General features: G+C 55.7%; 7 protein-coding genes across 7 annotated transcripts; 4 read left to right on the plus strand and 3 right to left on the minus strand.

Moving 5' to 3' along the window:
• Positions 1-365: 365 nt before the first annotated feature.
• On the minus strand, positions 366-1903 carry PUNSTDRAFT_137613 (pectin lyase-like protein; the record flags this gene model as incomplete). Its single annotated transcript, XM_007387258.1, has 4 exons — positions 366-844; positions 925-1093; positions 1150-1252; positions 1668-1903. 4 exons carry the CDS (start codon positions 1901-1903, stop codon positions 366-368), a joined length of 987 nt encoding a protein of 328 aa, XP_007387320.1.
• Positions 1904-4648: 2745 nt separating this feature from the next.
• On the plus strand, positions 4649-7074 carry PUNSTDRAFT_122390 (uncharacterized protein; the record flags this gene model as incomplete). The annotated part of the gene is made up of 14 exons (XM_007387259.1): positions 4649-4916; positions 4975-4997; positions 5049-5158; positions 5217-5446; positions 5514-5643; positions 5694-5777; positions 5838-5870; positions 5926-6096; positions 6158-6358; positions 6413-6421; positions 6474-6551; positions 6619-6629; positions 6689-6972; positions 7031-7074. Exons 1-14 carry the CDS (start codon positions 4729-4731, stop codon positions 7072-7074), a joined length of 1596 nt encoding a protein of 531 aa, XP_007387321.1. The 5' UTR covers positions 4649-4728.
• Positions 7075-7197: 123 nt separating this feature from the next.
• Positions 7198-11047, minus strand: PUNSTDRAFT_54914 (antiviral helicase). Its single transcript, XM_007387260.1, has 10 exons — positions 10725-11047; positions 10406-10660; positions 10093-10349; positions 9729-10033; positions 8975-9676; positions 8679-8920; positions 8240-8620; positions 7817-8182; positions 7566-7766; positions 7198-7506 (listed from the first exon to the last, which is right to left on the minus strand). Exons 1-10 carry the CDS (start codon positions 10956-10958, stop codon positions 7324-7326), a joined length of 3126 nt encoding a protein of 1041 aa, XP_007387322.1. The 5' UTR covers positions 10959-11047; the 3' UTR covers positions 7198-7323.
• Positions 11048-11381: 334 nt separating this feature from the next.
• PUNSTDRAFT_145921 (uncharacterized protein) lies at positions 11382-12899 on the plus strand (the record flags this gene model as incomplete). The annotated part of the gene is made up of 2 exons (XM_007387261.1): positions 11382-12076; positions 12144-12899. The coding sequence occupies exons 1-2, from the start codon at positions 11930-11932 to the stop codon at positions 12897-12899; spliced, it is 903 nt and encodes a 300-aa protein (XP_007387323.1). The 5' UTR covers positions 11382-11929.
• An 801-nt stretch (positions 12900-13700) lies between these two features.
• On the plus strand, positions 13701-15220 carry PUNSTDRAFT_145922 (uncharacterized protein; the record flags this gene model as incomplete). The annotated part of the gene is made up of 5 exons (XM_007387262.1): positions 13701-13790; positions 13843-14214; positions 14273-14350; positions 14406-14895; positions 14953-15220. 5 exons carry the CDS (start codon positions 13701-13703, stop codon positions 15054-15056), a joined length of 1134 nt encoding a protein of 377 aa, XP_007387324.1. The 3' UTR covers positions 15057-15220.
• Positions 15221-15426: 206 nt separating this feature from the next.
• On the minus strand, positions 15427-17130 carry PUNSTDRAFT_54915 (small monomeric GTPase). The gene is made up of 5 exons (XM_007387263.1): positions 16760-17130; positions 16592-16704; positions 16333-16541; positions 16195-16278; positions 15427-16141 (listed from the first exon to the last, which is right to left on the minus strand). Exons 1-5 carry the CDS (start codon positions 16849-16851, stop codon positions 15968-15970), a joined length of 672 nt encoding a protein of 223 aa, XP_007387325.1. The 5' UTR covers positions 16852-17130; the 3' UTR covers positions 15427-15967.
• An 863-nt stretch (positions 17131-17993) lies between these two features.
• PUNSTDRAFT_107198 (cellobiose dehydrogenase) lies at positions 17994-20847 on the plus strand. The gene is made up of 9 exons (XM_007387264.1): positions 17994-18049; positions 18105-18363; positions 18419-18645; positions 18699-18850; positions 18904-19144; positions 19201-19514; positions 19576-20362; positions 20423-20595; positions 20646-20847. Exons 1-9 carry the CDS (start codon positions 18004-18006, stop codon positions 20760-20762), a joined length of 2316 nt encoding a protein of 771 aa, XP_007387326.1. The 5' UTR covers positions 17994-18003; the 3' UTR covers positions 20763-20847.
• Positions 20848-20886: the final 39 nt, after the last annotated feature.

The raw sequence follows: 20886 nt of genomic DNA on the forward strand, positions 1-20886 counted from the left end.
ACGGGCAGCGGCGGGTGCGGAGGCCACATGACGCGAACCCTGTGCGGTCCTTTGACTGCAGCGTTCGGCGCAGACCCGAGGCGGCCAACTCAATTGACCCGAAGAGGCTCCAGCGCGAGGCGAGGCGGCCCGTCGGTCGTATTCGAGGCGACGGCGTGACCAGCGGCCAAGTGCGGGGGTGGCGGTGTGGGTGTTCGCCCTCGGATGGAGGTCGCGCCTCCAAGTCGGGCTGTAGCTTTGCAATTTGGTTCGAGCAGCATCGCTATTGAACTCGATTGGGTACGCTATTCTCGCTATGAGTTTACAGATTCTTATGTGTTTTTGTCGTTTCACATCCTTCGCTCATCACCGGTCACCGGTTGTTCTCACCCCACGGCGCCCCCGTGCAGTTGAACCCGACCGGGTCCACGACGCTGTCGCACAGATACTGGCTCGGCGCCGTATTGTTCACCGTGTCCAGTATATCGATGATCCCCTCGATCCTCATCCCCGTACACGGGCTCGCCGCGCTGCACCGCAACGACCCCACGACGTCGCTCACCGCCGTGCCCGTCCCAGTTCCGGAGCGTGAAAGTCGCGGAGGTGGAACGGCGGCCGTGTCGCAGTTGCCCCTGCGCCCCCCGTTGTACGACGTGCACTGCGTGAATCCCGAAAACGCCGGACGCGTTGTGAAGGGCAAAGTCGGAGAAGGTGACGTTGGCCGCGTAGCCGAGGCCGCCGCCGCCGCCGTTGGGCGGGTAGCCGGTCGAGACGCCCGTCCAGGTCTTGACGTACGCGCCGTAGCGCATGTGGTGGATCGAGATGTTCCGCGCCGTCACGTTCTCGATCGTCTCGAACGCGCCCTCTGTTTTTTTTACAGATCGTGTGTCTCAGCACGGCTGTCCGTTCTTCTTTGAAAAACCGGGGGCGGGGAGTGGCACTGACCGTACTGCCCGATGCTGCCGATGGCGACGCCGAGACCGGTGTAGAACGCGCAGTCCTCGATGAGGATGTTCGTGCTATTCGCCTTCATCGCGATCGAGTCGTCGCCGTTGTCGACGATCCATCGCCGGAACGTCACGTTGTTCACATATACCGTGTCCACGCCATCCGTCTGCACCCAAAACGTGAGCGAGGCCGTAGAAGCCGCCTCACGACGAAGAAACTCACGTTGAGAGACGAAAAGTCAAACCCGACGGCCTGCTTCGCGTCCGTGCTGTTGACGTAAATATCCTCGAGCAGGACGTTCTCCGAATGGATGATCGTCGTCGTCCTGTCCTCTCGCCCGTCAGCGTCTCCCGTACCCCACCATGCCCCAAGAAAGCCACCACTACCCCAAACACTCTCCACATCTGCGCTCTGCACGAACCGCACGCCTCTTCACCGCCGCGTTCTCGATCCCCGTGAACGTGATCTGGTGCGGCCTCCCGGGATTAGTTATTCGTCCCGTTCACGAAAGTCGTACCAGACCTGGCCGTTTGCCCGTCCAGCGTGCCGTTACCCGTGTCCGTCCACGGTCACGTTCTCCCCGCCCGAACAGCCACGCCGAGGGACTGGGTTCTGGTTACCCGGACGGGCAGGGAGTGGGGCGAGCCAGTACCGGGATGTCCGTGTCCCAGAGCAGGGTTCCGCGGAGGGTTCGACGTGGACGTTTGGACAGCCCGGGGGTGTTTCATGACGGACCGGACGGGGTAGGGTGCGCGTTGAGGAAGAGGACGGTGCGCGGGCGCGAGGAGGACGGGTTGTGCCCCCGCATCGGCGGAAGGTGGAGAGGATGGCGGGTGCGGCGTCGTGTTCCGTGAGGAGGTAGGGGCACGACGCAGGCGGGGTCGGGCGCTTGCCCGCCGTGGTGGGAGGCGGCGTGAGGCGGCCAGGCGAAGAGCGCCGTCGCCGTCGCCCACGCTGCAAATAGCGTTCTGAGCATCGTTCTCTCGAGTCGGCTGGTCTAGAGCTGAATAAAGAAAGGGTAAGTATGGGAGTCGAAGCCTGACGAAGAGGTATCGTGGGCTCGCCTTTTGCGAATTTATATACCCCCCCTCAGCATTGGATGGAACCTCTTGGCCCGATGACATTATGGGTCGGAACACCGGACCCGTTGTCCGTATCGCCCGTCATACTTCTCGTCATCTCCCGACGTCGGCGAGCGTGCCGCGAACGTGCGCGGAGGATCCTGGGGGTACGCGAGACCGGGTCAAGTGTGCGGGGAAGCAGGTCGCATTGAATGGATTTGGCGCGGTCCGGAAGGTCCGAGCTTGCGTCCGAATGGCTGTGTCGCGTTTTGAGTTTGGGCGCTTATGACGACGTTTCGCCTCGAGACGGTGTGTCGAATGCACCATGCGCGTCCATGGATCCGATCGGTTTGTTCAAGTTGAAGAGCTGGATCGTCCTGTTTGGTATAGTACCGGCGACCACGGATGCTGCAGTTTTTGCTGGAGAGAGAGCGGGGAGAACGACGGGGAGGACGTTACGCGCCAGGCAACAGCGATACCTATATCACGATTCGCAAAGATGGGGGTTATTGAATGACGGCCGCACGGCATAGAGCTTGATGGGCAAGTATAGAACGTTGGTGACTGGGCAAGGTGCTGCAGCGAATTCGAGCGCAACGGGAGAGGCTAACCTAGTGTTGCCGCAAGTCAAGCTGAGTCGAGCCGAGTCGACAAAATTGCAATAACTTGATTATCAAGTTACGACAAGCCAATTTGTGAGTTCAGCTTGCGAGTCGGCGGACAGTTTCCCACCCTGCGACCGGACCTAGCGGCGACATTGAGCTGTGGCAAGTCAATGTTTGGCACCCTGACAATCAAGCCGTTCAGCCAAGGCCACGTTTTCATCGTGTGAACCAATTCTCTGCATGGACCAATCGGTAGTGTCGCTGAACGTGGGATAACAGCAGTGCCAACTCGCAAGCTCACGCAAGTCCAACTCGAGGCCCACAAGCCAAGTTGAGTTGTCGTTTTTGCAAGTTGAGTTGAGTTGGAATTGACTTCAACTCAACTTGGCGGCAACACTAGGCTAACCGATGCGTAACCCTAACCCGAACATTGCGCCACGTCTATCCCTGACCACCACCAGTGGATAGTCAGCGCTCTTCGAGGAATGAGTCCATTTCGGTTCGAGACTCGCGACTCTGCTCGGTCCGTTCGAGGAAATCTACGTGCCAGAGCATCTGAACCTGATAACAGGCCCCGAGCACAGCTGATAACTTGACCTTCATCTACGCTTCTTGTGGCTGCCGCAGCGCATGGTTGGCGCGTCTTCTTGACTTCCCGACCTTATGCCCGCGATTCTTGTTTGTCTCATACAGAGGAACGGCAACTCAACACTGGTCAACCTCAATGGTCTCGGTGCTTTAAACCTCGGCGATGAACCTATCTATATCCGCGGATGGGGTCACGACGACGAGCGGTCTTGATGCAATGAAACCAACCTAACCTTCCAGCTGCTCATCCCCTTCATGGGCGGAGCCTTATCGGCGTTATCCATGCGTCGCCTGGGTCGAAAAATCCCATGCCCGATCCAGTGAAATCGACCGCATACGTCAGAGGGTTTCCCCCTTCCAAGGGCAGTATGACACCCCGGCCCTCGGCCTCTCCGGGTGCCTTCGTATGTCCGTTTTTCAACCCTTATCTGAGGTCTATTTTGATTGATGGTTGGGATGTAGGCCGGCCCCGCGTATTTCCGGGGAACCGGGTCTCATGCCTTCCCTTTCCTCCATAGCTTCCACCGGAACTGAATCATCCATATCGGACTTTGAGAAGCGATTGGAGAGCCTCTCCCGTGCTAGGGTTTTGTTGGCCGTTGCCCCCGAGCTCAACGTCTCGTGACGGCTTCACCGCCAGCTCGACCCCTCGAATCAAGTATAGCTCTCGGTGGAATGCCCGATAAGGTTCGCATTGAAGGACTACCGACGAGGATGAGCCGCGGCTTCACGTCGCTGGACGTACGCCGAGGTCTCGACGCGCCTTGGTGCTATTTCTGTTCTCGCAGATCGATACGCACGGCTGTGACCAGATCCCCGACCGGACTTATCCTTGGCTATCGCGCGCACGTCCCCAGTTACGCATCGCTCCCGGAACCCTGCGCGCGCTTCTCCGACCGTCCTTCCCCATTATGCGAGTATCGAGAGACAATCCAATCTTGCCGCTTTCGCGCGCGGCAACATTCACGTCAAAACACATGCGGGCGGGAGGCCTCAGCATCAGAGTTCGCGCAAAAGCCGACCTTCCAAATCCTCTCTTCCTGCACCGGATAGCGCGCGCCTCGCTCATCGATTATACCTCGCCCGAACCCGCGAGCATCCTGCATTCCGACCTTCCGCGCGTGACCCGCCGCCGGCCTTCGACCATGCTGCTCGCGCTGATGCGGCATGGCCACGCTCACGAGATACGGAACGCATCGCGACGTCAAATTCGACGAGATACCAGGGGGGCCGGGTACAAAAGGCTCGCAGTCCGTTCTCCCGCCGACGCAGTGCGAGAGCGAGAGCGCGGTCGCCCCGGACTGAAACCGAGACATCCGCCCGACACCCGACACTTCGACATCGCGACGTCGAACTGACGTTTGACATCCCGTACACCCGAGACACATTGCTCGTGCGCTCGCATCAATTCACTCTACCCTCACCATCTCACTCATCCTATCGCCCTCACCCTAGCCTCCCCTTCCCACCTTATCCACACAGTCTACCATCAGTCTATCCGTCGACTGATTACTGCACCCTCAACGTTCTCGAATCCGACGACAGGCATGGTTTGCACGCGAGCCCTCGTTTGTCTCGGCCTCGCCTTCACGGCAGCGGTGCAAGCTACCGAGGTCATGCGCCGACCGGACAACTACAAGAGCGCGCCTAACGTCTTTCCCACGGAGAACGTCACGCCGCATGTCATCCACAAGCGCGCGACGGCGAAGGTGCAGGCAGCTTACTTCACGAACTGGTGCGTGATCCGCGGTGTCCCCGTTGCCACGAGCTGATCGCGTTCCACCGGAATCCAGGGGGATCTACGGAGCCAATTTCCGTATGTTACCTATTCCACTTTGCCGCGAACTCTGCTGACGGCCTTCAACAGAACCTACGGACATCGTTCCGGAAGACCTCACCCACATCATCTACGCGTTCGCTGATGTCCAGCCGGACACGGGCACGATTGTCCTCACCGACTCGTACGCGGACGAGCAGGTCGGTCCTTCGCTCCATGAAAGACTAGGTCAACGATCTGACCGATCCCGTACTACAGAAACACTTCGACGGCGACAGCTGGGATGACACGGGCAACAACCTCTACGGTTGCCTGAAGCAGCTCTACCTCATCAAGCTCGCGAACCGTAACATCAAGACGCTCCTCTCCATCGGCGGATGGACGTACTCGCAGGACGGCCACTTCTCGTTCGTCACCGACGCCACGAAGCGTGCCACGTTCGTCTCCTCCGCGGTTTCCATGATCCAGAACCTCGGGTTTGACGGCATGTGAGTGGAGGGATCGGATGAACGCGCAGCAGGCATTGGTACTGAGGCGGAGACGGTCTGCGCGCAGTGACATCGACTTTGAATACCCCGCAAACGCTGCCGAGGGACAGGGATTCGCGGATCTCCTGACGTCCCTGCGGTCCGCATTCGATACCCTGGCCACGCAGAACGGTGACACCGTGCCGTATCAGCTTACGGTGAGTATCATAGCCGTCATGGGAGAACGTATTGCCCACGCCACTATCAGGCTGCTGTCGCCGCTGGTCCCGCCAACTATCAATACTACGTCGTCCCTCAGATGGACAAGGCACTCACATACTGGAACCTGATGGTAAGCGTTTACCTACTCGACAGCTAGAAGCTGCCCTCATTTATGAGGTGTCCGCTGCAGGCTTACGATTACTCTGGCTCCTTCTCCAACATCGTGAGCAAGCGCGATTTTGCTGCCCTCCGACCATCAACTCACGTTTTCCACGCAGACCGCTCCTCAAGATAACGTTTACGGTGGTGCCCTCACCGGTTTTAGTACCGACGCGGCCATTCAGTGGTACTTCGCCAACGGGGCTACTCCGTCGAAGATCAACTTGGGCATGCCTCTGTACGGCCACGCCTTCGAGAACACGGCCGGCATGGGCTCTCCATACGACGGCGTACGATTTCACCCGACTGGAGCCCATTAGCCTGATTGCTCACACCCTGATGTAACCTCAGATTGGCCCTGGCTCGATCCAGGCGGGAATCTACAGCTACAAGGACCTGCCCATCGCCGGTGCCCAGGTCTTTGAGAACGTCACGGAGATTAGCAGCTACTCGTACGACAGCAGCAAGAAGGAACTTGTATCGTACGATACTCCCGACATCGTCAAGCTGAAGACCCAGTATGTCATGGACAAAGGCCTTGCGGGCTCCATGGTGAGTGCTTCCCCTCACTTCAGGCATTTTTTCAGTGCGTTGATTGCTTTTCAGTTCTGGGACGTAAGTCGTGTCCGCCAGAACCTGGTCTCTGGTGATGCTGAACTACGGACAGCTCTCGACGGATAAGGTGGGCACCGACTCTTTGGTGGGAACCAGCCACCAGGCCTACAGTGCTCTCGACCAAACTCAGGTACTGTCCCGTCCATCGAGATGATGCCGCGAGCCTGCGCTGATGGTCAATCCATTCATTATCGTAGAATCACATCAAGTGAGACTGTCTTGTTTTTTTCATGAACCACGGGATGGTACTGATCTCTACGCCACCAGCTACCCCGACAGCGAATGGGATAACATCCGTAACAACATGGCCGGGAGCACCACTTCTACTACCGCCGCAACCACCACCGCGCCCGCAACCACCACCGTTGCTCCGACCACCACCACGGCCCAGACCACCACCCCCGCGACCTCCACGACGTCGTCGACGGGCGGATCGCTCACCTGCGCCGGCGTGGCGGCGTGGAACAGCGCGGTCGCCTACACCGGAGGCCAGTCGGTCACGTACGGTGGCTTCCTCTGGACCGCCAAGTGGTGGACTGAAGGCGACACTCGTAAGCGCGGAAATCGAACCCGTGCAATGAAAAAAATATCGACTGATCAACTTTCCAGCTGGTGGGGCCGCCGGCGTCTGGACACAAGGGGTGAGCTGCTGATGGGAGGAGCCACATATTGGACGCATATCAACATGATCTATCCTTGCTGCTTTCCTTGGGTTCCGAGCTCATCATGTATGTACCAACATCGCTAGAATGGACCAAAGGCATAGTCAACCCTCTCGAGGAATGCGCTGTTTACACATGCCCATTTATGCCTTGAGTCCCCCCTAGATGCATACAGCCTGTTGTGCGCCAGGCCCTCACGTCCTGGCCCGAGCATACACGATGATATCCGTGAGAAATGGTCTACAAATACAATGACGAGCAGAATATGACTGAATTCGGGCGTTCGAGCATCTCGGATGCCTTGTCGAACTTTTCTTGGAGCTCGGTGTTCCCGATGACCTTGGCGGCCTGGTTCATCTGGCGCAGCAGCTCCTGTAGGCGCCTGAACACTCGGATCAAGCTGCCTTCGAATTGGTCCGTTAGCTATAAGCAGAACCGGCATTAGTGTGCGTGTCGTAGGGCGATGGCGATCATTCAATCACCTTCAGGATGTCCGAGAACGACGCGCCCCGGCACCACTGCACTACGGCATCCATTAGCTCGACCTTGAAGGAAGAAACGTATTCGTCTTCGACCACGGGAAGCTTGGACTCTTGTGACACTTTAGCTATCCGTCTCGCGATCTCCTGCATGACACGCAACGGCGCGGCCAACTCTTCCTTCAACTTCGTCACTTGTTCGCTCTGAGAAACCACGTCAGCTCTAGTGACGAACAAGGATGGATGGCTCACACCTTTTCAGTGAAGACAAAACAGCTGAGCAGTCCGGCGCACTGCTCAGGAGACAGCGGGTTGAAGACACCGTTGAAGATGAGCTCCGTCAGGAGTAACTCGTCCCCAGTGCTGATCTCGCAAGCAACACGTCCTTTCATGTCCACGATATCGGCCGAGTTCGTGAACCCTAGCCTGCGCAGCACCCGTTTGCGGCACTTGAGCTCCTCCAGTTGCAGCACGTCGTTCGTCGCCTGTATGCGCTTCTTGAGGGCACGTATCCGCTCTCGGGCTTCCTCCTTCTTGGCATACGCCGAGTAGAGCTGGGGTAACCGCGGATCCTTGTGGAGTGGGCTTGAAAACATCTTTTTCTCGAGCGTGTCGATTTTCTGAGCACCGAGCAGACATTAGTTCATGAACAATAACAAGGTGACAAGGTCGTTTACCTTGATGAGTTCCATGAACTTGGCGTCGTCAATCTTCATGTTCTCCACTGGATCCAGCAGCGGGATACCGTCTGGAAACCGCTTCTGCACCTCCAACACGCTTTTCCAAGTGGTCTCCCTTGCCTGAGGCTGGCGTAAGTCCTTTGGTAGGTATATGCGCAAGTGGCTAATCGCGTCGATGGTGCTGAGGAGGACGGGCACAACGAGCGCTTCACTCTTCTCGCCGGATTTACAGGGCCGAATTCCTCCGGGAGTAGAGGTGGTGACGGAGGACTTGTCTTTAGGGAGGGAGGAGGCAGAGCCAGTAGCGCAATTGAGAAGCACGTCCAGGATGTACTGCTCGTGCGGAGGAATTTCTTCGGATTTGGGCATTGGTCGGTTCTGTGAGCGTGATAGCAGTTCAGCATATGGTACACCGGAAGTGACAAACGTCAATTACCTTGGGCGGGAGACGCTTTTGATAGTTTATGATGATTCCCCAACCGAAATCGAGGTCTTTGTGTTTGACCTTGACCAATCGCCCAGGCTGGAGGAATGGTAGACTGTACGTAGGATGCGTGACTACCTCCCGGAAGTCGGCTGACATCTGGTCAAGCTGCTGCCTACACTGGTAGTATTCGGCAATGGCCTTCTCATCCTCCACCACAATTGCGTCTCTCGCTTCTTCTTCCTTCTTCAGTTCTACGGTCGGGGGTTATCATGTAAGATCGATGCTGTACGCCAGGTGTAACTCACGATCTTCCAACATCGGAACACCTGCCTGGTTCTGGAATTGGAAGAAACACCGCTCGAGCATGAACTCCGGGCTGATGCCCTCGACCTTCATCAAGTTCAGCACCATGTTGTACCCCAGATGGAACGCCGAATCGAGCCTGTCGGCCTCGCCTTTGATCATGTTCTTCGCCGCCGCAGGCTCGAGCTTCTCGTCGCACATCATGATGACCACACCGCGATCGTCGAGACCTCGTCGACCCGCGCGACCCGACATTTGGATATACTCTCCAGACGACAAATCCCGAAATTCACGCCCGTCGAACTTGCGTGTTGCGGTGAAAACGACCGTCTTCGCGGGCATGTTCAAGCCGATGGAGAACGTTTCGGTGGCGAAGAGCGCCTTGATCAGACCCTCTTGAAAGAGAATCTCAATCACTTCCTTGAGGATGGGCAACAGGCCTCCGTGATGGATACCGATTCCTCGCTTGAGCAAAGGTAATAAATTGGTGATCTGCGGAAGGGAGCGATCGGCGGGCGCAAGGTTCTCGATGGCGTTATTGAAGATATTTGTCACTAGGTCCTGCTCGTCCTGGGTGTTGAACTCCTGTTTGCTCAGCTGCAGCGCGAGAGCCTCACATTCGCGCTTGCTGAATGCGAAGATGATGACCGGGTTGTAGTTCTTCAGCATGATCATCTTGATGATCTTTGAGATATCCGAAGGCCCTAATCTGCCGGTCAGCGGGTCGCGCCTCTGTTACCTGGCACACCTACGCACCTTTCTTGTCTCCACCTTTCTTCGTCTTTCCCTTCCTGCCTTTTCCGCCACTCTTCGGGTCTGCTGGATCCTCGCCCTGCTTTTCGGCCAACGTGCCCATGGCCTTGCTAAAATTGTCCTCCCTGAACTCGCCTTTCTCGTTCACCACGAGATATATGCCCTCGCCGCCCGCCGGGAATAGGTAGTGTTGTAACGGTGTAGGTCGGAAGTCTGTGTAGACTACGTGACAGGGTTGTTCATGGCTCTTCGCAATCCACTCAGCGAACTGCATCGCATTCGGTATCGTGGCGGATAGGAAAACATATCTAACATGGGTAACACGTCAGGATGATTTATAAATACGAAAACCACGAGGAAAACGCACCGGACGGAGTGCGGAAGTAAGATGATCGTTTCCTCCCAGACGACACCTCGCTCCTTGTCGCGCATATAGTGAATTTCGTCGAAGATGACCCATGCTACTTCACGCATTATCTCGGAGCCACGGTAAAGCATCGAACGCAGAATTTCGGTGGTCATAACAAGACAGGTTGCGGAAGGATTGATGGTCACGTCGCCCGTCATAAGCCCCACGTCCCCAAATTCCGCAAGCATTTCACGGTATTTCTGGTTACTGAGCGCCTATACGCGCGTATTCAAGCTCCGTTCGGATACTAGATTGGGGTCATCGTACGTACCTTTATAGGACTGGTGTATATAACCCTCTGCTTCCTCTCCAAACACTGTGCGATCGCGTACTCGGCAACAACTGTCTTCCCCGCACTAGTGTGGGCCGAGACGAGTACACTCTCGTTTCTCTGTATCGCGTGCACCGAGACCTGCTGGAAAGGATCCAGCGTGAATTTGTAGGTCCGGGCAGGCTTGGCGGGTGGGACATGTTGTGAAATGGGAACGTAGGGATATCCTGGGGGCACAGCAACTTGATGCCTGACCTAGGCACATGTACAACGGATGGTATGAGCTCATGTTGGAGTGAATAGTATTGAGAGTAATTACTTGGTGCCGCAACTCAAGCCGCGATCCCTCCTCAACACTAGCACCCGTCAACCCCGCACTGGCGTCAACCTCGCGCTTCGCCTCCGTCTCGAACTCGTCTACGACCACCGGCTTTGGAGACGCTAGACGTGGTTTTTTCGGCGGTATCTCATGGGCCGTCCGGGATTCCGGTGCATCGCCGTCTAGTTTGCGTTTCGCGCCCCCGTCCGGAGAAGCGATCCGATCAATTTGCATTGCATCGTGCTCGCGTTCCTGCTGCTCCTCAAGATCCTCCTCTACCTCGTCGACTTCAGGCTCCTCAGGAGCTCCGTCCAGAAAAGAAAACAGGTCGTTGGAGTTCATGGCAAGTGGTGGTCCAGAGTAAAGCGCCGAGCTAAAGTCGTGCGGGAAGTTGGTGGAGTATCGGCTCAAATATGTGTGGTTGCGTCTTGGTGCAGTATTTCAACGAATAACAGGACGGTGAGCCCCAAACCAAGAGTTCAGGATCTTCGCTCAGCTTGAATCCAGCGGATTCGAAAACCGGGCGGGTGGCTATGCTACTTTTAGGTCAGGTGCAGTTCGGCGTTCGCCGAGATCCGGTAGCTTCCGGTAGCGAACAACAACCGTTGAACAACGTCGTCCTTGTATTTCGTCGAGTTCATACTTACTTGAGCCCTGGTTCGTTCTCGGCCTTCGTGAGGCAGGGATGGCTCACGGTGACGATTATGGAAACGGTGGCTTTCACATCGGACAAGTGAATCATAATCGCGAGCGATCGACCCCGTCGCTCCCGGTATGCGTCGCTGCATGCGCACAGCTCACAATCCGAAGCTCTCACAGGCCGTGAACGTGTCTGCGCACAATCAGTCTGCAGGAATACACTGCTTGCTCAATTCTACGGCTGTTACCGTGGTCCGTGGTATTGCGTTTCACTAGCTTTCGGCATCGGATTGATCTACGCGTCTTTGTACTGGTCTCCACGCGATTCGTCTCCGGAGCCAGCTCCCGTCGCGGCCTGGTGCTCATCTCGGAAGAAGAAGGCACAGGGACGTTGTGGACTCTTATTGTCCGCCCGAATCTGGACATCGTACGCCTTTCTTGGCGGATCTGCAACGCCAACGACGACCAAGGGCTCGCCGTCTCATACACAGACGCCCACTAATTATGCCGCTCATGGGCGCTTTGTTCATGTAATCACTCATCGGCGTACTTATATCGTAGGAGTCATGATCGACTGGCACTCCTCATATCTCGTCACAACGCTCCTCGCCCCCATGTCTGCAACTCGTCAGGAAAGAATCAATTTCATCGAGGCTCACCGTATTTTCCTTGAAACCATCGATCTCATCGAGGCCAATATCGACATCTGGAAGGTTCGTACGATCCAACCGATGTCCACTCAGCCTCTTTCTGATTGCTCCTTTTTTTTACTTTCCCCAGAGGGTCAGGAATGACCATTCAATCAAAGAACCCAAGATCGCCTCCTCTTATATTCGCATGCCTGACGGTCTACCGAGGGGCCCAGAAACCATTGGAAGAGCTGCATTCTGGGAGATGATTGCCCGCCCCGAGGCCCCATACTGGCATCGCGTGGAGTCGCTTCAGCCTGCTTCGCCGCAGTACCGTTGCGAACGGGACCGCGGTATCTTCCGACATGTTGCTCGTCACGCGCACAGTCTCTTCCGGCACTACGGCGATAGAGGTCAGGAAAGCCAAAAGAATAACCAGCTAGCGCTTATGGCGGCGGCGGCGGCGACCTATGGATTGATGATTTGGCGTGACAAGGTGGATGCGCAGCCCGAGCGCGCGTATTGGAGAGGGACTGACGAGGAGGTGCGGGACTTGGCTCGTGAGTTGTGGGAAATCGAGGCCGCGGTGAATGAAGATGCGGATGCGGATGAGGATGAGGATGCGGATGAGGATGAGGATGAGGATGAGGATGAGGATGAGGATGAGGATGAGGATGAGGACGAGGATGAGGACGAGGACGAGGAAGAGGAAGAGGGAGAGGGAGAGGATGGTAGCAGCACGGATGAGGATGAGGATGCGGATGTAGATGTGGATGAAGATGAGGATAAGGGTGCTGTAGGTGAAGAGTACGGGCTGAGAGATGGTCAACAACGTGAGGAGTGGTCGAGCTACATGGACGTCGGGCCCATCTGTGTGCAGCCTGCCGCCGCACTGTACTATCAGTAGATACGTATATTCATTACCAAGTACTTAGTCTACCGTATTTAGATCACTCGATCGTAATTATAATTGACTCCTGCTGCTTAGATCTTGTGTCCAACACACAATTCACCTCATTGACGCGTCTACGCGGGCCCTCGCGTCATGAACCGAGGGTGGCTAGTTCTTGTCGCCGCATTTGGCAGTGTTTGTCTCGGCCGGGCCCTTCTGCTTCCGAAGTCGTCAACGCAGCTGTTTTCATCGATGTATGGAGACGCGGCTCAGACGATGTTCAGTCACTTATCAGCTTCAGGATCTGCTCATGAACTCCGATGATGTCGCGCGCTGTTAGTCATGGCGATAAGCAACCCAAGTTGACAACGCAGCCAGGACCTGCTTCGAGGGACAAATCGGTATGTAGTCAGTTTATACCCGACGTACAAGCCATATACCCGCCGCATACTGAGGCAGTTATCCAGACGCAGATATGCAAGCTCTATGGGATTTGGGCCATCCGTGGTGCTTTCGCTCCACGATGCTCTCGCGTTATGCGGCCAAGCCCGAATCCCTCTTTGTTCGCCTGGAAAGGAATCGGGACGTGCGTCTCGGCTGGTCATAGATACTCTGTGGGTCCATGTTGCACCGTCGCGCACACAAACTACAGCATCATACGCTCCTTGTTCACCCATGGCTCTTCGTCACGCACGCGAGCCGTAGCGTTGACAAGTTCCTTGTTCAGTGCAGGCCTTAAGTACCGCGACTGTTCAGGACAGGTATGAAGTTCGAAGCCATAGAATCTGCCGGTACCGTTCTGCCTCTGCTGCCGTGATGACGTACAACGCTCGTATCAACGACGCAGATTGTATACAAATCTTCATGGAGTCCATGCGAGACCTGGAAGACCGTGTCGAGGAGATAGTGAGTGACGCCGCCCTGCGCCGTATTTGGCAAGTACCAATCACGTTTTAAGCCGCTATGGGACGAATATCTCGCCAAGGATCACGAAGAAGCTGCAAGGTTCTTCCAACTAACATGGAACGCCAAAGGCGTGGATCCAGAGGATATAGGCATGGCCGTCGTATGGGACATGCTTGCGGGCCTCGACGAACCGCCTTGGCGAGCTCTCGTCAACGGAGAAAGGCATCTCTACGCAGACATTGCCTATCAAACTAAGGAGCGCTGGTTGTCCCATGCCGATGTCGCGTATAGGACACTCGAAGATCTCTGCGAGGCACTTCAGGCCGCTGCAGCCTCAACCTCCGCATTCCTTCTCTGGCACCGCCAACTCCGTATCCTTCCGTACCCTCCTCTTTCAACCCCGCGGGCAGAGGCCGGTAGGCCGGTAAGAGTATTACCTACTTGCTTTGAAGCAGCATACGATCCATTCTCCTGCCATATAGGAATTCCGAGATCACGCTGATTACGACTACCTCTGCCACGTTCTCAATAGTATCGACAACGATGCTGTCCAGTATGCAGTGAGTGCTACTCGTTTGATGACCGCTTGCGCAAGCATTGAACCATCTTCGATAGCGTGTGCCACAGTGGGATACATGTTATGCCCAATTAATCGAGAGGGTTTCCTCGATGCTTTCCAAGCCGAAGCGCTCCTTTGGGTCACAAGATATAGCAGCAGCCGTCGTATGGCGCGCGCTCGTTAGCGAGAACGCGCCTCTATGGAGGCAAGCTCAACGCTTGAACCTGGTGGCTTGGCCCGGATCCATATACCACGACGAGCGTCGCAAGATCTTACACGGGCTTACGGCGAGGACGCTGCATGTATTCAGCGAGTGCGAGGGGACAGACAAGATGTGGAATCGTTACTACAAAACCTTAGATGAGGTTGCGTACATGGCGTATTCCTATCTGCGGAAGGAGGGCAAAGTACCTTCTACCCCGACTTGCGCCGATTTCTGTGGGACATACGACGACATCAACGTTGCTACGAAGAACAGAGATCAGAAGAGGAGGATGGAGGATGTTCCGGACTCCAATCGCGCGATCAAGAGGAGATTCATTGCGGGTGATTGAAGACTCCTTTTATGATATCCGATGCACGCTAACGCATTATATCGGACAGTACCTCCTCAAGTCGAACATTCTTCGCAAGATTGGAACGCGTACCATGGCGTGGTCGCTCGAGGTCCTGCGCAGGTCAGGCATGTCGCGCGGTTGACGATATGACGTCAGCTGAGAGTGCATATGAACGATACTCTACGTCCAACGAAGACCGAATTCCTGGTATGATCATTCCCGATACCAGGACGAATAGTGATACCACATTGTACATTGCTAGCTTACGTTGTACATCGGTTTGCCCAGGTCAAGCTGCCTGACCCTCGATGTCCCTACCGATATCCTATATACCATGTGTATACGTACCTATCCTGATCGTTATGAACACGGCTTGAAATTGTTAAATCAAATGTATTCAGCTCGTATGCAAGCTCTTTGCGAGATGCATAGTCTTCATAAACGCGCCTTCCTTTTCCCCGTGCGGATATTCGCAGGGGAACTACCCGCAACCGGCAGCCCATGAGGTATTCCTTAGGTGCTTACTACGAGTACAAGAGGGTGCAGTATTATCCGAATGGACGAGGAAAGTGGGACGCAATGTGGATTGAACGTACTAGGTACGAGTGAAGCCATGTAGGGGAATAAATGACGTGGAACACAAAGCGGATGGGCGGTCGGAGGAGGGGATTGAAGCTGAACATAGCTAAGATGAGGGGTTTCTAAAATTAGCGATGCAAGGGACGATGTGGCGAGGGATGCGATGAAAACCAGCGAGACAGCAAAGCGCGAGCAACAACACGAAGACATGGAGGCAGGTAGGGTATGACAGTCCGTTCGGGCTGATGGGATCGAGTGGAGGCGAGGGACGAGAGGTCTTCGGCAACTTGCTCGGGCCTCAGTCACCTAAGATGTTGGGCGGCGATTGGACGCGCATGACAGTGCATACAAGACCCGCTCAGGAGCGAAACGGGAGTGTCTGGGCTGTGGCAGCGTGCCGCAAGAACCAGGAACGCGTCGCATTCCGTCTACCCACGTCAACGGTGTGGAGGCAGGATGACAGACTCGCAGGTTCCTAACACTCATACATCGACGTAGATGAGTATGGGCTCCCCGACACCTTCGATCTCGGGGATGACGCATTTGAGATCGAACGCCTTCGCAAGCACGATCTTGAAGATCTTCTGTACATTGATTGACGCCGAGGTTGAACAGAAGATCAGTGATGCATGCATCGCCTTCGCGAACCGTTTCGCCTGAAGGGTACGAGTTAGTGATCGTAACATAATCAGAGGAAGATGAGACATGCCTGCTTCGTGATTTCCTCCTGCTCATCTCGCGGGAAGGTAGCGAAGGTGTCGAACTTGGTACCAATGAGGAAGGGGATGGCCGTCTGCAGTTTCGATGATATGAGCAACGTGTATACAGCAATCAAGGAAACGCGTACCTTATTGAAGCCTCGTGCCTGCCTATACCACTCCTTCACCGAGTTGAGCGTCGACTTCCGCGATAGGTCAAACATGAAAAGGATCGCCACCGCGTCATTGCACACGAGTGGTAGCATGTTCACGAATTCGCGCTGGCCTCCGAGATCCCATATCGAGAACGTGATCGTCGTTCGCCGCACGCTGATGGTCTTCTCCATGAAGTTCACGCCTGTATGGCGTGAGCTAGTCGATAGGAGTGAGGACGAAAAATGCGCATACCAAGTGTTTGAATATAATCCTCGTCGAAGCTTCCCTCCACATACTTCACCATTAAGCTCGTCTTCCCGATTTGCGAATCGCCTACCATCCCCACTTTGATCACCACGCTGCTGCTACACGAACATGTAATCAAAACGTGCGACGTTGGTACCAGTGCGATGTGCGTACTTATTCTTATCATCGGCAGTATCTACAGCCTGTCCGTTCTGCGCGGCGGTCGATGACCCAGCTGCATTAGATGAAGACGCCAACGCGGACATGCTCAAGGCGAGGTGCTCGACTAGTCGTCTTCGACCGGTAGTACTCTGGGCGCTTCAAAACAAGCTTCAAGTCGCGCCTCAGTCGCGTTGATTAGAAGCCGTTACGTGGGAGGACCTTGTCCCTGGGACGAGTAATTGGAAGATATGAAGAGATGAAGGGGGTAAAGAAAGGACGCGTTTTGGCTCGCTGGCCGCTCAGGGATGCCCTATAAAGCTCTGACGGCGCGCTCGGTGACGAGCGGGCCTTTTGCAGTGGCAGAACAGACCCGCGGCTACCAGCGAGTGAAGGCGAGGAGAGGCTTGCTGGGCGCCTCTGCCACATGTGCCCCGATGAGCACGTGGCAAGGATATTCGTATTTTCGACAGTCGAGGCGAGGCGCTGGTCCTCCACTGTTGTGCACCGCGTCCACATCCTCCATGCCCGTCCACACCATCGCTGAGAGACGCGCCCTGGTGCCGAAGCCCGATAAGCATAGGAAGCAGAACGCTATCTCCAGATGATTCAGATGAAACTTGGAAGTCTTCTTGAAGCTATACCCCCGACTATGACTTCAGCTCGGTCAGCAAGAGGCTGATTGCCATACAGAATGTTCTTCATTCAAACAAGCTCATGGTATGCTTGTTTTCATCCTGGTATATACGGAACCGGTCTCAATGTCGCCTCAGACAGGTGCTCCGTTGCAATACCAAAAGTCGGACATAGATCGGTTCATCCTCGCCGTCGGTCGTAAGCTTCGTCTGAGTCCTTCGTCGCGTTGCGATCCGGCAATATGAGGAATCCGAGGCACGCGACTGGATCCCGGGAACCGCATTAGGACACCGACTTTTTCTCCCCGCTACACATCAGTCCTTTAACCTCGGGGATTTTCGATAGTAGCTTGACTTAGGCTTAAATGTGGTCACGCGTGGTAGGTACATCCCGACGTGCTTCCGCTAGTACGACGACTCAGCGGTACGCGTTCCTAGGTTTCTACTCAGACATCATGTTGTCTGGTCTGAGAGACTCCGAGGTTTCTCGGCTTCACCACATGAGTGCGAAATGATGCAGTGGTCCTGCTCCGGATGTCGGGGGTTCCGAATCGTCTTTAAAAGCGAAGTGGTGGCGGGGATTTGTTCTTGACAAACCCATCCTTCTGCTCATTCCGCGTCACTATGCTTGGACGGCTGTTAGTCGGCCTGCTACCCCTTGTAGGCTCTGGTACGCCGGCGGTTCCTTCCCCGGTATCTTCATATTGATTTCTGCCGCTTCATAGTCCTCGCGCAGACGAGTACCTCCTTCACCGATCCGAACAATGGCATCACCTTCCAAGGTCTCCAGGAGCCCGTCCACGGCGTGAGCTATGGCTTCGTCTTCCCGGAAAGCACCACCGGCGACGAATTTATTGGCGAAATTTTGGCGCCCGTGGACGCGAAATGGATAGGCCTCGCTCTCGGCGGTGCCATGGCTGGCGATCTGTTGCTCGTAGCGTGGCCCAACGGCAACTCCATCGTGAGCTCCACGCGGTACACCACGTACGTGCTTCCCGTCTGCATATGCATATAGCCTCGTTCTGACGCTGTTCGCCAGCGGCTATGTCCAGCCTACCGAATACGACGGCCCTATCCTCACGACCTTGCCATACACGACGGTGAACTCCACGCATTGGAAATGGGTGTACAGGTGCCAAAATTGCACGAGCTGGTCTGGCGGCAGTATCACGCAAACCTCTGTCTCTGTCTTCGCTTGGGCTTACTCCGACGTTGGCGTCGACGACCCGTCGGACCCTCAAAGCACGTTCGATGAGCATACCGATTGTACGGATGTCCTGTGCTTGATGTTTTCGATACCCGCTCATCACCTGTTCTAGTCGGCTTCTGGGGCGAAAACGTAGCGAACGCTCACAGCGCCAACTACGACACGTACCTCAGCGGCGGAACGGTCACGACCGGACCCACTTCCACCAGCTCCCCCACGTCTACCTCGACGACGACGACGACGACTACCCCAACCGTCACCGCTGTAAGCCACACCGCGATGGTCGCATCCAGATGCTTACCGCTCGATTCCTCCAGACGCCTTACGACTATATCATCGTCGGAGCTGGGTACGGAGGTATCATCGCTGCAGACCGCCTCTCCGAAGCCGGAAAGAAGGTACTCCTCATCGAACGTGGTGGGCCGTCTACGGCAGAGACCGGCGGAAACTACGTTGCTCCTTGGGTAGCAGCCGCCGGCAAGAACTTCACCAAATTCGATATTCCAGGCCAGTTCGAGTCACTGTTCACAGACAGTAACCCCTTCTGGTGGTGCAAAGGTGCGTAACTCTTGAAAGAACCACATTGTTTTGCGGATCTTTACTGCTGCTTTCAGATATCACAACCTTCGCTGGGTGCCTCCTTGGCGGCGGGGCTTCCATCAACGGTGCTCTTTATTGGTATCCGATGGACGCCGACTTCAGTACGACGTTAGGTTGGCCTAGCTCTTGGTCAAACCACGCTCCATACACAGCGAAGATGACTGCTCGCCTGCCAAGCACAGACCACCCATCGCCTGACGGCAAGCGTTACCTCGAGCAGACGTCCGTGCTCGTCGGAGAGATGCTCAACACGCAAGGTTTCACGAACCTGACCATCAACGATCATCCTAACCAGAAGGACCACGCTTATGGCTACGCTGCCTTCGACGTATGTTTGATTGTACAGCCTAATCTTGTCCGCCTTCGGCTAACCGATCTTTTCCCTTCAGTTCGTCAATGGTAAGCGTGGCGGACCCGTTGCGACGTATCTGCAGACGGCGCTTCCTCGGTCGAACTTCAAGCTCGTCCTCAACACATTGGTCACCAACTTAGTTCGCAATGGCTCCCAGATCACCGGTGTGCAGACCAACGACACGTCGCTCGGTCCCAACGGCATCATTCCGCTCACCCCCAAAGGGCGTGTCATCCTCTCTGCCGGCTCCTTCGGCACACCCCGTATCCTCTTCCAGAGCGGCATCGGTCCCTCGGATATGATCGCTGTCGTACAAGGCAACGCGGATGCCGCATCGCGCCTGCCTCCCTCCTCGGATTTCATCAACCTCCCCCAACTTGGCTACAACGTCCAGGACAACCCGTCGATCAACTTGGTGTTCACCCACCCCAGCGTAGACTCCTACGACAACTGGGCCGATGTCTGGACTGGCCCCCCACAAGCAGACCAACAGGCCTATCTCAGCAGCCAGACTGGTATCCTCGCCGGCGCTTCGCCTAAGCTGAACTTCTGGCGCGCGTACACTGGCTCCGACCAGAAGACTCGCTATTCTCAGGGAACCGTCCGTCCTGGCGCCGCATCGGTTACCACCGTGTATCCGTACAACGTCAGTCAGATCTGGACGATCACCGTATACCTCTCCCAGGGTATCACCTCTCGCGGCCGCGTTGGGATCGACGCTGCCCTTCGTGGCACCCCGCTCGTGAACCCCTGGTTCACCGACCCGATCGACAAGCAGGTGCTTATACAAGCCCTCAACGATATCGCTCCCTTGGCTCCGAAAGGTGAGACTACGGCGATCATTGGACTTCGTGAGCGCAAAGCCAACTAAACCCATAACGCAGTCGGCGCGACGCTTATTACCCCTGACAATACGACAACTATCGAGGACTACGTTAACAACTACGATCCGGGCTCGCTGAATTCGAACCACTGGGTCGGCTCAGCTAGGATTGCTAGCGACTCGTCCACCGGTGTTGTTGACCAAAACACGAAGGTGTTCAACACGAACAACCTGGTGAGCATTCCTCTCATGAATCGTGATCACGTTTTCTGACATCGTTCCAGTTCATTCTCGACGCATCGATCATTCCTTCATTACCGGTCGGCAACCCACACGGAGTGTTAATGAGTGCGATGGAGCAAGGTGTGGTGAGGATTCTTGCGCTGGCGGGAGGGCCATGAGCGAGCGATACCAAGCTATTACTCGTATCGTATCGCTGGGTTCATCTGTACTTTTAGTTAGTCAACAACCACAAAAGCATCGTTCGTACTTCAGCTGTGCGCGACTTTGGCTACGCACTGCGGG

Source organism: Punctularia strigosozonata, assembly GCF_000264995.1.
Source record: "Punctularia strigosozonata HHB-11173 SS5 unplaced genomic scaffold PUNSTscaffold_13, whole genome shotgun sequence".
In the NCBI taxonomy this organism is placed as follows: domain Eukaryota; kingdom Fungi; phylum Basidiomycota; class Agaricomycetes; order Corticiales; family Punctulariaceae; genus Punctularia; species Punctularia strigosozonata.